Source organism: Branchiostoma belcheri, unplaced genomic scaffold, assembly GCF_001625305.1.
Source record: "Branchiostoma belcheri isolate BF01 breed outbred unplaced genomic scaffold, Haploidv18h27 scaffold86, whole genome shotgun sequence".
NCBI classification, from domain to species: domain Eukaryota; kingdom Metazoa; phylum Chordata; class Leptocardii; order Amphioxiformes; family Branchiostomatidae; genus Branchiostoma; species Branchiostoma belcheri.
In genome coordinates, this window is record NW_017804531.1 from 745,149 (window position 1) to 759,645 (window position 14,497).

A 14,497-nucleotide genomic window follows, 5' to 3' on the forward strand; every position below is an offset into this window, starting at 1 on the left:
GCAAATAGGGAAGGTTCCTCTAGATGGAACAGCTAAATACCATCTACCATGTGCTTCGCTCCACCCAGATCGAGCGCTCTGATTGGTCGAGAGGCTAATGAGGCATCAATCAACTACCTCCATGAAGAGCATCGATTTCCAGCACGCTCAGCGGCGAGCCTGTGTTTTGGTGTTTTTTGGGGCGAGCCTTCTTGGATTCCTCCGCCTCTGTTTCAATTTTTACCCACGTTTCGAGGTGTTTGGCGGGGGGAGAGGCAAGATCGGGGTCCCCTGGATGCTCCTCCGGTGCTCTTTGGTACAGAACGGCCATGAGTTTGGAGACGTTGCTTCAAGCGGCGGAATGGTTGGAGCTTCGGGCGCAGACCGGAGCACGTGGTAAATAGCACATGCTATGGTGGACGCGCGCTCGCTTCACCCTGCGTCTGTCTAATCCAAAAATGGGGGCTGATTTTCCACGGTGGAATATTTTTGGAGCGGTGATCGCATCTTCCTGTGGTCTGTTGGTGTGATTTTATTTCCTGTGGTGTGCGTGTGGGGAGTGTGGTTTTAGTGGGAGTAAACATTTTGTCACGTATGTTAGGAAGAGTCGAGTGTACCAGATCAAGTAATGGCCCAAGATTTGACGTGTCGTGTCATGGCCCATAATTTTCGCAGGAGAGGCAGAGGAGAAGCAACCAGAAAAACCGGAGCCGTGTGGCATCAACGGGGACAGCGAGGAGGTCACCAGCGATGCCAGCGAGTCACAGAAAGCTGAGGAAAGGGAGCTCAAGCAGTCGCTGTCACCATCGTCCTCGCAACAGTCCGAGGAAGAGAAGGATGGCAAGCGGCGAAGTGGCGGGTAAGTCTGTAGGGGCGGGTTCGGCCCCCCTCTGGCCCGGGCCGGTCTCTCTCACGTGATCCTTGTTTACCCTCCCGACCTCGGCCACGCGGCCGGAGCATCCGATTGTCAACAGTTATGCAAACAATTCCGTGCCAACACGTTGCATACCGATGCCTTATCGCAATCTTTGGATATTAGATGGAACACATGATGACATGCGTCACCAGAATCGTCCGTATAATTTGTGCTAACGTTGTAAAGGTTACACTGAAGAACAACAACAACAAATGCATATTTTTGGCGGGTAAATGCCACGTGGTCGAAGAATGTGGCAACATGTGTTGCAATATTTGGGGGAAATAAGATAAATGCATTATGATTATGGCATTGACACTTCATTTGCGTTTCAGATATGGGACCAGAGAAGTACACAACAAATTAGAAAAAAATAGGTTGGTAAATGTGCTATTAGATCAATCATTTGTGATTTGCAAACACACATTTGATTGGCCCTATTGGCACCTATGCATACTGATTTTGATTGTCATTTTGCAATCCCTTTTACATGCATTTTTCGATTAATTTCAGGCCTGCAATCATGCAACTTTTTTTTTGCAAAATATTGTTGTCTTCTCTTTCAGGCGGGCCCATCTGAAGGAGTGTTTTGAGGTCCTAAAACGGCACATACCAAACATGGAGGACAAGAAGACGTCCAACTTGTGCATTCTGAGAAGTGCCCTTCGTTACATTCAGGTGAATTTCTAAAACCATTTTCTGGCCTTCTGGGCTCGTAGAATGCAGACATCATAGATCATGATCCTATTATGCAGGGCTCGAAATACTGGGTGCATATGCACCGTAGTACAGGTAGAATATCCTGATATCTACCTGCACCTAACCTGCACTGGTCCGTGTACTGGGTTTAATATTGGGGTATATTATAATACAAATGTAGGTGTGTATGTGGATTTTCATTTGCTGAATTGGCTATAACCACCTATTATAAAAACAATAATGTCAGTGATCTCTTAAGAGTCTAGTATGTTGCATATTGCCTAAATTTTTAGTATTGCAGGTAAAATTTGTCTGGTGCAGGTAATATTCAATGTTACCTGCACCAGTACAGGTATGCAGAAAAAAGGATGTCGATTCCTGATATGTTATGTAGAAGCAGTTTTGTAAGCGTCATCATACACTACAGTGTGTCTTTATACACAAATGGAAATGTAATACATCAATGCTAGCTTTGTTCGTTCTGCAGAGTGTGTTTCTGTCATACCAGACAGAGCTGGAAGTCCCTATTAATATTGAATGACTCCACTGATGTGATGAGAATGTTGATGTTCCCTGTAACATGCTTTCCCCAGACAAGCACAGAGAAGCATGCTTTCGTAATTAGCAAGGCTTTTATTATCTTGTCAATCAATCAATCAATCAATCAATCAATCAATCAATCAATCAATCAATCAATCAATCAATCAATCAATCAATCAATCAATCAACGGCAGCAAGCATCAGGGAAGATACATAGCAACTGCAGACATGTCCCTCCAGGATTCAACCCTTTCTTGAACATGCACTTTCAAAACTCTGATCGGTTTCTGAGCACTATGCATCAGACAAAGTGTAAATGTCTGTGTAATGCTTTTTCGATAACTGATAGTTGCAGTTCAATGCAGATTCCAGGTTGAGAATGTGTTGGTAAATTGCAACAAGTTGAGAGATATCTGTTAGAAATGTGCAACCCATATGGTAATGCTGGGTCCTTATGTGTAGGTGTTTTACATTTTACTTTTACCTCAATACCCTTTTAATTTGAACTCTGGTATTAGGTTATGGTTGCCAACAGATGCTACGATATTTGACAAGATTTTTTTTGGCATACTACTAGTACTAGTAGTTAGGCAGGGCCTGAAATATACACCTGCAATGATCAGAAAACTATCTAAAGATTATTAATAATTTGCAGGCTTAAAAATATCAGGATCAATGTTACTGATCACTTACTGCAGGTAACAGAATAAGGATCTGAAGCTCTAAGGAAGGGTTTGATCCAGAGCAGTATGCCATCTGCTTCTTCTCACCTGCCATTTCCTGGTCACACCATGTCTTGGTGTATTTTTCATTGCTCTTCTCTTGTCCTTTTATCTGGTGTGGTTCATTATAGATTCATCAGGTCACTTCCGTAGCTGGACAAATGTAAGGTAACACTAATTGGTTGCAAACCTTACCAGTTGATACCTTTGATCATAGTTATACTTCCTGCTGCCTAACCAATAAATGAATTCTGCCTTTGTATACACCAGTAAGCTAGTTAAGCTTGTATGGTTTATATAACACCTCATATATGTTGGATACTTTGATATGACAGTAGTGTATTTTTTTTTTAAACCCCGACAGGAAAAGAAGATCTTTTCCACCATATCAGCCATATGCATTTGAGTGAATCATTTTCATCCGCAGACCACAGTTTTTTTCCCATTTTCTTGCCCTAAGAATTTTCTCGAAAGTGCAAGGATAGACCTTTCACCTATCCGTTTTCAATTTGTGTGTATAAAACATAAAAACATTATATAGTTATGCAAGCAGGTAGGAATCCAAGTTTTACACCCACTCAAAAGGTTAGGGACAGGTTGCTTTTCCCCACCATGCACAGAGGATTACTTCTAAATGTCAGATCAGTTGGCACACTGCTCGGGTTTTAGAGAAAGGGCAGTCGGTTGAAAACAAATTGTAATGGAACAGGTAATGCAGTTCTCTTGCTTGATGTGTTCGAACAATGTGGGTGGAAGTGGCCTTACTGAGTCTGATTTTGTTCTGCAGTTGATGCAATTGGATGTAGTGGACATTGGTGTATTCACTGTTCAGTAAAATTAAGTTTCTACAATGAAGTGCTACATGTAGTTTATTCTAGGGAAGTATGATTCACTCAAGTGGACATGGCTTCCTGTTTTTCCGTTAGTCCATCAAAAATTCCTTTTTGTTGTTCAAGGGATAGATCAAAATGACCTACATTATCAGGAAAGAACAGATAGACACAAAAAGGTCAGGCCGTAATGTCTACAAAGGTCATCAGCTGTACAGCTGTAAATTATTTGCCAAATAGACACAAAATTCTACGTCTGTTTACAATATGTACAGAAGTTTGAGTTGGGTATTATTACAAGTATGCTAATGTGAAATTAAGATTAGATAATTTCAATAGCTTTCGTTAAACAACATGTTTAGATTGTTACAATGTAAAATGACCATCTTTTGTAACCTTTGACCAAAGTCCCTTACTGGAGTCTTCTGTCTAAATCTTTATGCAACCTGCACGAAATGTTAGATTACTTGTCCATAATAACATATCTACATCAATTTGTATGAAACTCTAGCTGAATGCCTTCTGGTAATTTTGTAGAATAGGAATTGAATGCCATTTCTACAGGAAACAAGACATGACAGTGGTTGTCTTTACTAAGCCAAACCTTCTGTTGAAAACACAGCCGTAAGAATCCCTAAGATATGTGGTAGTTTTGTTTTTAACATGTCTTGCATCATCCTATGGGTTCAGGTATGACGTCTACCCCATATAGACGGACCTTTGCTTTAAGCTATGTCTAACTGCAACATTTTAGCTGCATGTAAAATTCATAAGTCATCCATGTTCAGACGTGATATATGTTATGTTGATATTCTGCAGTAGTGTCTGTAGATATACAGGCTTGGAAAATAACCAGTTTCATTTAAGTCTTCCCTGAATTTCAAGTTTGCAGTGAGAAAAGGTCTCTGATAATGGCTTTTATATCTATAGAGGCATTCAGTGGATATCTACAGAAAAATCCAGAAAGATAGCTGCTCGATGTATGGTTTTGTCATGTCATGGCTACCCCCGCAACAGCCCACATTTGGTTCGATCCGTGTACTCAAGCCAATCAGAGCGGACGTATGACCTCTCCAGGGCCTATCACAAGCCTCCTTGCATAATGAGGTAGCAGGGTGGCGGCCACGTGAGCTCACAGCACATGTAGCTCATGCTTCTACATGAGGCCAGCTGCACTGAGGCGGCACTGCGCAAATGTTATGCACTGCGCAAATGTTAAACAGGAATCTGCATGGGCATACCCAGGGCAATGTACCGGTTTACAGTGCAGACAAATTGCAGATTTTATGTGGATGTTAAGGTGAATAAACTGGAAATCAAGGATTTGTGTGTTGCAAATAGATGGTATATGGAATGAGGTAATATAGTATAGATCATCATATATGGTAGAGTGTCTTTGTTTTTGTACTGTAGGATTTTCTAAATCATGTATCCAGATTTCGAAATGAGAATGAACTCGACGGTGTAGGTATAATATGTCTGGTGCAAGTAACATTTTGCATGTGTTGTGAGCTGCAACAGCACATGCTTACAGAAAAAGGGTAGTTCCTAAATAATGAATGCATGGATCGCAGAGATGGCTGTATATGCTCTAAACATGTCAGCAAGTATACTTACATGCAAACAGGAGTATGCCTTGTTATTCATTTTGACCCTTAGCAAAGTAGGCATGTCCTTATTTGGAAAGTATGTCATCATGGCTCTTAAATGGCTCCTCCCCCCCAACAAGTGATTGACACGTTACATAAAGGTCAGTGATCAGTGACCCCTGGTGCTGAGGGACCAATCAGATCGGGGCTTGTGAGGTCAGCTGGCAGCGTGCCAGTTCTGATCATGAGTGAAGAGTGCCTTAGGAAGGTCATTGAAAACGTTGGGCCCAATGCAAATTGTCCATGTTGCCATCACAAAGCAGTATTAGAAATACATATGTACAGGCAATCTGCAGAGACATGTTAATATTGCAACATGTAATTTTGCAGACTGAAAAAAATGAGGATATGGATTCAATGGTGTCTGCGTAGTATTGTTTGAGAGCTTTTGTGTTTACTACTGATCATGAGTGAAGAGTGCCTCAGGAAGGTCATTGAAAACGTTGGGCCCAATGCAAATTGTCCACGTTGCCATCACAAAGCAGTATTAGAAAGAAATGCTGCACCTGCAGTCCACATTTTGCAGAGACATTTTGATATTGCATTACCTACAAAAGAATTATCCTAGGGATTCAATGGTGTTCGCATAGTAGTTTAAGAGCTTTTGTGTTTACTTCTGATAATGAGTGAAGAGTGCCTCAGGAAGGTCATTGAAAACGTTGGGCCCAATGCAAATTGTCCACGTTGCCATCACAAAGCAATGTTAGAAAGAAATACTGCAGTCTGCATGTTACAGACATCTTAATATTGCAAGCTGCAGTTTTGTAGACAAATATCAGGCTAGGGGTTCAATTGTGTCGGCATGATATTGTTTACTTCTGACTCTATGATATTAATATGTCATTGAAAACGTTGGGCCCAATACAAATTGTCCACGTTGCCGTCACAAAGCAATGTTAGAAAGAAATACTGACCTGCAGACATTTTGATATTGCAACTTGCAGTTTTGTAGACAAATATCAAGCTAGGGGTTCAATTGTGTCGGCATGATATTGTTTACTTCTGACTCTATGATATTAATAGGTCATTGAAAATGTTGGGCCCAGTCCAAAGTGTCCATGTTGATTTTACAAAGCAATGTTAGAAATACCCACCTGGAGCCTGCATGTTGCAGAGACATTTTAATATTGTATTACCTGCAATTTTGCAGACTTTATTGCTGACTCTATAATATAATATACTAGTAATTTTTCATTTATTTTTCAAATTGCATGTAAAATGTCAACACGCAATATTATTTATGCCATAATGTATTTGCATATGTTTTTTTTAAGTGCAGAACAAAATTTTGACATGAAAACAAGTACTGGTATTTCTACCACCGCAAATGACACATAACATAACAGGAGATATATTTTGTTTTGTTACCAGGATAATGGATTTGAATTGCCCAGGGAGTCTCAAGCTTCCTATGAAAACTGTATCCTGTTGATTATTTTGTAACAATTGGTATTAATATTTTGACTAACTGATATCAAATTTGTTTGGCCATAATAAAAAGATGAAAACTACCCTTTCACATTCACTCCTTGCACACACATAGCAGTCAAGTAGGCTTCAGGCAGACTCTGTATGGCATCCTTGCATGTTGGCAAGCTTTGCTTTTTACCATTTCTAACCAGGATGAGGGCTTTTAAAGCATTTGTTATGTGCAACCCTCTGCCAGTGTTTTACAGAGAGCATCTAATTGAGACCTGCCTTAAAGAAAAGCGGCCTGCAGGCCAATTTGAGCTTAAACCGTTTCAAGTTCAAACGAACGAACAAATCTCAACAAATATTACCGCTCAAGAATAAAGACATGGTTTAAGGAGCCAGCACAATGTGAAATGTCATAATGCCTATTACATAACGTCCCCGTTATATCATACTTCATCCGATAAGCCATTAATATTTTTCCAGAAATAACTTTGAACCTTCACATTGGTCTCTAATACACCCTTTACAAACCAGTAAGGAATAAGTGTACAGTTGGTTGGGTCTGAGCCAGTTGCAGGCTGACGTCTGAAGTGCCAATAGAAGTCTTACCAGTAAAGTGCTCTTGTATTGATCCGCATTTGATTGACGTCAAAGATGAGAGTTAATGGCTCTGTGACGTAGGAGGTGTCATGTTCAGGGATGGCTCTTTGAAAGAGCGGGATTCCATGCCAGATGGATTTTCCCAGAAAATACTACACCAGGTTGGCAGTACAGCACTCCACACACCCACGTGCACATACACGCACCTCTGCCACTTTTCTGTAATACACCGTGCTCAGCTCATTTCTCCCATTGTGGTACAAATGACTGACTGTCATGTGATTTAGAGAAAGTGCATCATGTCGAAAGTGTCCATGTAAGGTATAGTAGGAGAAGATTTTATTGTGGATTGGTTAGACACAAGGTCAAGGTATAAATTTTTATCATCTCCAAAGAAATCTTTTGCTGGCTACAAGATGGTATCAAAATAGGCGACATATACAGTACAGTACAGAAATGGACGGGGCAATATCCAATATTGGATATGCCACTTGGATATGGATATTGGTTTGGCTGGCCGAAAAAAAAGATGGGGCAATACAAAAAAGAAAACCTGATAAAAATACCTAAAAGATGTCAAAAATAAAATGAAGCCTTGAATGAAGAGTACCACTTGTAAAGCAGACAGCAAAAATATGTGCAAGTGGACTATCTATGACAACGTGGTCACAAGGTTTTGCATTTCTTAACTGTATACATTTACTTTTTAATCTTCTTCCATTCCAAACACTGACCTGGTCAATGACCTGAACCAGACCATCTGTCACCATGGTAACTGGTATTGGGTTACATAATGTTGCAATTTTATAGTAGGAATGATTTAGACTCCATATGTGAATGTCTTTGATTAAGAATTAACAGAGCAGATCATCTACGAAGGTTAACATTATGGTATGGAAGAAGAAACAGAACAAAAACAATGTTTTCTTTTGGTGTAGTTTGACCATCACAACATGGCTTTGCATTTGTTAACTGAATGTGTTGATTTCTTATCTTCCAGGCCTTGAAAAGAAAGGAGAAGGAATACGAACATGAGATGGAACGGTTGGCACGAGAGAAGATCGCTACGCAGCAGCGGATAGCCCAGCTGAAGATGGAGTTACGGGAGGAGCTGGACAATCAGGAGAAACCTCCGCCGTGGACACACGACGACGACCAGGCATCCACTTCTACAGCCTCAGGTAGAAACAAAATACAACAGAAATTGCTCTATCATATAGCAGAATTTCATTTTATATTTTGAATTGTAGTCACCTGAAGTAAAATTACAGTAACATTAAGAGAGAAATAGTACTATTCTTCTGTTTGTGGAGATTTGTGATTAATTTATTGTTACAATGTTAGCATGTTACCAGTGTTACTTTTAACAAAACAGTACTGTTTCTATACAATAAAATTTCCAAAACTGTCATGCAATTTATGCCAAAAAAGTTTCAAGCAACTGGATATGATTTTGGTCCGATGTTTCGGGTACAATTTTCTGTGTCTTACCATTTGCTGTTTTTTTTCTGCCCTTCCAGAGGGTGAAGACAACATGAAGATCAATGAAGATGAGGAGGAGAAGCTGTGGCACCCGACTGCCGTCACCTCTTCAGCGGGCGGGGCAACTGCATCATCTCCCATGGACGTATGTGCTTCACTCCTCCCTACAAAGGACACGCCCTCTTACACGGTCATCAAGAAACCCGCCCTACAGCCTTACACCATCATCAAAGAATCCAGTCCGTACCGGGTTCTGAAAAAGGACCACATCGCGGCTAGCTCTACTACTACTTCTGGAGCAGCAATGGAGAATGTATCACCACCGTCTGCCGCGTCGAAACAGACCTCTGCTGGCTTGCCGACACTTCCGCCGAAAAAGGCAAACGTGTCGTATACAATTTTCAAAGAAGTGGTGCCATCGCACGCCGTTGTAGGCAAAACTACGGCACCTTACACTGTGGTAAAAGAAACAACGGCATCGTACTCATTAGTAAGAGGGACAGCACCCTATACCGTACTTAGTAAAACAACAGTTCCCGCTGTCACTGTCAAGGACCCTAGCCCTTTGTATAATCATGTCAAGGCTGCAACTGTCCCCTACACAATTATCAAGGACGGGACTGAAGCCGCAACGGCAGCAACTGCTACAAAAAGAGTTTCTTTCTCAGTCGTAACCGAAGTGAAGCCGCCAACACAAGTGGTGCCGAATGTCGTAGGAAAGGAGAAACAGCCCACCACTGCACCAAGTGCTGCTAGCAGTGCAGAAAAGCTTGCTGCCCCACCGTCTATACTGAGACAAGGTGGCGGTGGCGGTGCCTTTCAACAGGTCTTCATGAACAAGGAAAGTACCATGGCGTTTCAGACTTTACCACAGCCAACAGGTCCGGTCGAGGTCCGAGTAGCACTAGCTCCGGCGCCCGAAGTCAGAATGCAAACCATGGTGAAAGAGCCAGATGCAAATCATCCAGTCACCAAGGCAATACCTGTGCCCAATAAGCCTCCTAAAAAGACTGCAGCTGTAGGAATACAGGCGACGCCCGAGGAGGCAACAGAAAAGAAACCGCAAGAGGAAGAGCCGCCAAGGAGACCAGGACCGAGTATGGCCAGTATCGCAATCCAGGCGTCGCTACCCAGCGAACCGACAAAGCCTGAGCACCTCAGTAGACCCACTATGAACCACACGGCCGTGCAAGCCTTCCACCCCAGCCAGTTTCACGTGGTGGCAGCGCACGCTGCCGACGCCAGAACTGAGCACAGCTTACACCCCGGCGGCGCGATCCCACACCTAGGCACTTCTCCTCATACCGGTGTAGGCGGCCTGCCCCCCACCCAACCCATGGCCAGTATCGCCAGCCTAACTCGCATGACCCCCATCACCCTAGCCTCCCTGTACAACACCCCTACTGTCACCTACACGACACCCATCACCATCACTCCCTACATCTCTCCTACCATGACCTTGACCTCTCTGCGACCCCACGCGGTTCCGCACGGATCGCTACACTCATTCATTCCACCGACCATCATTCCGACTCAACTTGGCGGCACGGCGGCGGCGGCCATTCCCCTTAGCATCACCACCCAACGTTTACCCATGTCTGCCCCTCTCCTCCCAGCCACCATCACGCGAATGGCCCTCCCGGCAACCTCGCCACACATCTCCCCCGTTACCATGACGACGCGATTCTCGCCGGTCCCGGTCTCGGCCAACGTCCACCCGGCCGCACACCCGGCCTTGGCGAAACCCCCGGCGCAGGCGGTGGCTGGACAGACAATGGCTGCCATCACAGTACCTGCACCAGTTCTGACAGTTGCATCGTTTGTGGCACCCCCTACACATCCAGTAGTAACCACCAGTAAAAACCTATGATGAAGGTGCTTTTGTAGGCATTTTTATGGTCTCATGAAGCAATAGTCTGGTGCAGATGTATTTGTGAATGTCGAAAAAATTTTGAGTACGTAGCTTTAAAACTTGTCAAAGCCAGTATGTTGATATCAGAATGTCAAATTTTATAAAGGCATGTAAAAGTTGCGAAGCTATTGATTATATACAATATGTACATAGACTTAACATCCTTCCAAACAGGAAGATTTGTATGTGACAAAACCATTGGGTATTGAAAGTAATTTCTTTATATCTGAAATATCTATTTACAGTACATTTAGAAATTTCTTGGACCCAAATCTTGCCTATTCCTCTCATTTCCTGTCTATGATTGTTCTGTTGACTTGGAAAATGTTCAGACAGAGTCTCTCCAGCATTACTAGATTCAAACTGCTTTTTAACAAGTAGAACCCTATGTGAGTGTACTTCTTTCAGATACCAGCAGCATTTTACAGCACAACAGTTACTTGAAAAGTTGAAGGGTATTCTGTTACAGTCTGTCAATGTACCATGTAGTACAATGTACAATGTACCATTTAGTGCCATGCAACAGTCACAGTCTTTGTTTTCTCAGTACAAATGTACCTTGAAATGTCTTTTGCTGAGCACACTTATAGCAACGTCTTTTGTTTCACCAACTAGCAAGGGTTATGCCAAATTCAGAATAGAAAATTAAATTTAAACATCTTGCTGCTCTTCCAGTGATTCAAAACCAGAAAGTGTTTGTTACACAAATCCTCAAATGAAACAAAAGAGAAGAGATATCTTTTTAAATATGGTCTTTACATGCCCTTGGTATTTCTGTGACTATCTTTGGGGTTCAAATCTAAAATAAACATTGTCTTTTTTGTAATATCAAGCATTACGCAATACAGACATATTAGTTAGTCTGTAGTGTTACATAAGGAAAGAATACTGTATACTCAGAATACTACAAGATATCGTGGAGTTTTTTGTCTCTTAGGACTGGGATGGATGACAGTTTTCTACTTGAATAATGTGGATTTGATATAGATAGTACAAACTGTACAAAGACTACTGACGTCTAACATGGCAACTTTGTGTCTGTTTGAATTTTAAGTGTCAGAAGGCAGAAGGCCAATAGAATCATTGGTAAGTGCCTGAGAATATGATCATGCTGATGTCACCAAGGTAAACAAGCTATGTGAAATCAACATACATGTTGTCTACTGTAATTCACTTTATTTTCACAGTAACAAAAGTGTGTAGTCTGAGAAAAATAGAGGCGTTCACGGAACTATATGTTCACGGTGGTGGCAGGTGCAGAAAAAAGAAAGTCAGTAAGTTATTTGTTAACGGTAATGATAAGTTTGTGGTACAGAAGTGACCGTGAAAACCGTGAACATAAAAGTGCCGTGAAAAAAAACAGGAATTACAGTATTCATTACAGAATGAAGGGGGTTGCTAATCTTTGTGGCTGTCTGTTGGGTTCCAAGTTTCTGCAAGAATATGACAAGTTTATATGGGAGGATAAGGGTAGAATATCCAATGCCAGTGTACTTAATCAAAGTCAGGGGGTAACGGTTAATATGTATGTCCACTGCAGAAAAGATGTATCGGGTACTGACTTGAAAGTGGTCAACTAATACATTTGAAGCATTTCTGTCATGTAGCACAAATGAGTATTTTCCAGAGTTGTAAAGCACATGTAACATTCTTATAGTGGTGTGGTGTATTTCGTTAAGGCGTATCACAACTTCTATACAGATTTGCATGTGGGATGTATATATATTATTTACATATATGTATAGAATACACTTATATTACTGTAATTAGAAAAGTATCATGAATTAGAGGCATTTTTAGGACGAAAATGCAAGAAAATTTGAAAGAGTGTATATCTCTTGCCTTATCGTGTACAAAAACTGTCAAATTCTATTTTCTATCTTATTTAAGTTATACCTGATCCCCTTGTTTTTATCCATAGCCCCATGTTAACTATTAAATATGTTCATGTTTAGAGAGTAAAATGGATATTGATAGTCCTTATATAAGAGACATATTTAAACCTAAAACATGGAAATTATCCTGTGCAATGAATAACAATTTGTTCACAAGGTCTTTGCCTAATTATGGTGTATTTGAGAAGGCTTGACAGAGACCAAGTCTGCCACCTTTATGTGTATAATACCTGTTTGTGTCACTTCTTTCCTGGCCATGTCCCTATTTTTCTATTTGTGTGGATGTGATTGTGTATATTAGTACATGTAGTATTACATAACAATGGATGGAGGCAGGCACTGGTCGTGCTTTCATAACTGTTCATGTCAGAACTGGAAAAATTAAAGAACTCTTTGTTTTCAAACATGTGTGTAGTAATTCTATCATTAATGTGAATTATTTGACTTGGGTCCTTCAGTGTAAGTTTTCCTGGCATTTTATTTCTTCCCATATTTGCTGTGCACAAAACATTTAAAAGTGCAAGAGCGCCTATATTATAATTGAAGAAAGGAAGTCGCTGCAATAATATAAACCGTCGACAGAGAGCGCTTTGTTCGACCGGACCGGTCGACCCTCTTCTTGTGTTTTTCCGTGTTGGAAGTGATGTTTCTTAGCGTCACCCCTACAGGCTTCGGGAGGCGGCTGGAAAGAGTAGAAATCGGCCAAATAGAGGTAGCATGCCAGGGGAGTTGGTCTGCTGGAGAGAACAGTTTGCCTCTCCCTTGGCCGATTTCTACTCTTCCCAGTCGCCTCCCGAAGCCTGGTAGAGGCTAGATGATTCTTGATACAATGGCAAAATGCGTCATACCAAGGACATATTAATATAGATAGAGATATACAGGCTTTTCACATGTCGCAATGCAGTGTATACCTGTCACTTGCCAACATACTACTATACAATCAACTTATCCCGCCAAAATCTGAACGCCAAGATTCATTTGATAATTATCATGACGTCAATGCAAAGCCTCTATGTAATTTTCTTCGTCATACCAAGGAGATTTAAGTGCTAGTGGCATGTAACGTCCTTGGTCATACGTGCTCATGTCCACGCTGACAATGAAACGAAGGTTAAGGCCGAAAAGCTAATGTGAGTGGTTTTATGTTGCCGCTTTTATCCGATGACGCAAGTCTACCGATTCTTCAAATGATTTTCTGATGTACTGGCTGTCGTTTTCGATTCAACATGATTAGTGCTATTGAAGGCGGGAGTCCTCAGATAATGGTAGCAATTGCTTACGTTTATATATCAGCGAAATACTAGTTATTTCAAACGACTGTCGTTTTCATTTAGGACCTGCTAGCTAAACTATCATGTGAAAACGGGAAATGCAGGGTTTGGTAAAAAAAAAGTTTGCAATAATGCCAATATTAAATTGTACTGATTTTTTAGTTCATAAAGGCCATTCATAGCTGTAGAACTAGATTTTACGTATGGCAAGTGTGACTTCATTCGGTGGGGGTATTAAAGATTCGGTCAGCACATGTACGTCAGAGTTTCAACGTAGAGCCCATAGCTAGCTTATGTTTTGGTGTCTTTTCTCAGCTTTTGATTCATCATGACGTCTCACACATCTTTGACGTATGCAAAACGTAGATAAAAGTTCGTTCTAACAAATGGGTGACCGTCTTACGCAGAATACATGAAACAGCTAACAGTTAACCGCAACCTGCATTTATTTGACGCTCTGAAAGAGGCCGCTTTTCCCATAACGTGTTACGTTTTTTCGGAAGTGAACGTGGCCTAGATTTTGCCCAAGGACACTCCTTGGTTTTTTCCAACCGGATCGCCGAGGAAATTGGTAACGATTTTGTGA

General features: G+C 41.4%; 1 protein-coding gene across 1 annotated transcript; it reads left to right on the forward strand.

Moving 5' to 3' along the window:
- The first annotated feature begins 116 nt into the window (after positions 1 to 116).
- Positions 117 to 13,014, forward strand: LOC109487181 (proline-rich protein 36-like). Its single transcript, XM_019791166.1, has 6 exons — positions 117 to 375; positions 655 to 838; positions 1,231 to 1,272; positions 1,462 to 1,573; positions 8,352 to 8,532; positions 8,872 to 13,014. The coding sequence occupies exons 1-6, from the start codon at positions 309 to 311 to the stop codon at positions 10,701 to 10,703; spliced, it is 2,418 nt and encodes an 805-aa protein (XP_019646725.1). The 5' UTR covers positions 117 to 308; the 3' UTR covers positions 10,704 to 13,014.
- Positions 13,015 to 14,497: the final 1,483 nt, after the last annotated feature.

Bases quoted from the DNA above. Each gene is read 5' to 3' on its own strand.
- LOC109487181 (XM_019791166.1), top strand. From the start codon at position 309: ATGAGTTTGGAGACGTTGCTTCAAGCGGCGGAATGGTTGGAGCTTCGG. The intron at 839-1,230 runs GTAAGTCTGTAG...TTTGCGTTTCAG, and splicing joins GGCAAGCGGCGAAGTGGCGG to ATATGGGACCAGAGAAGTAC. The intron at 1,273-1,461 runs GTTGGTAAATGT...CTTCTCTTTCAG, and splicing joins AACAAATTAGAAAAAAATAG to GCGGGCCCATCTGAAGGAGT.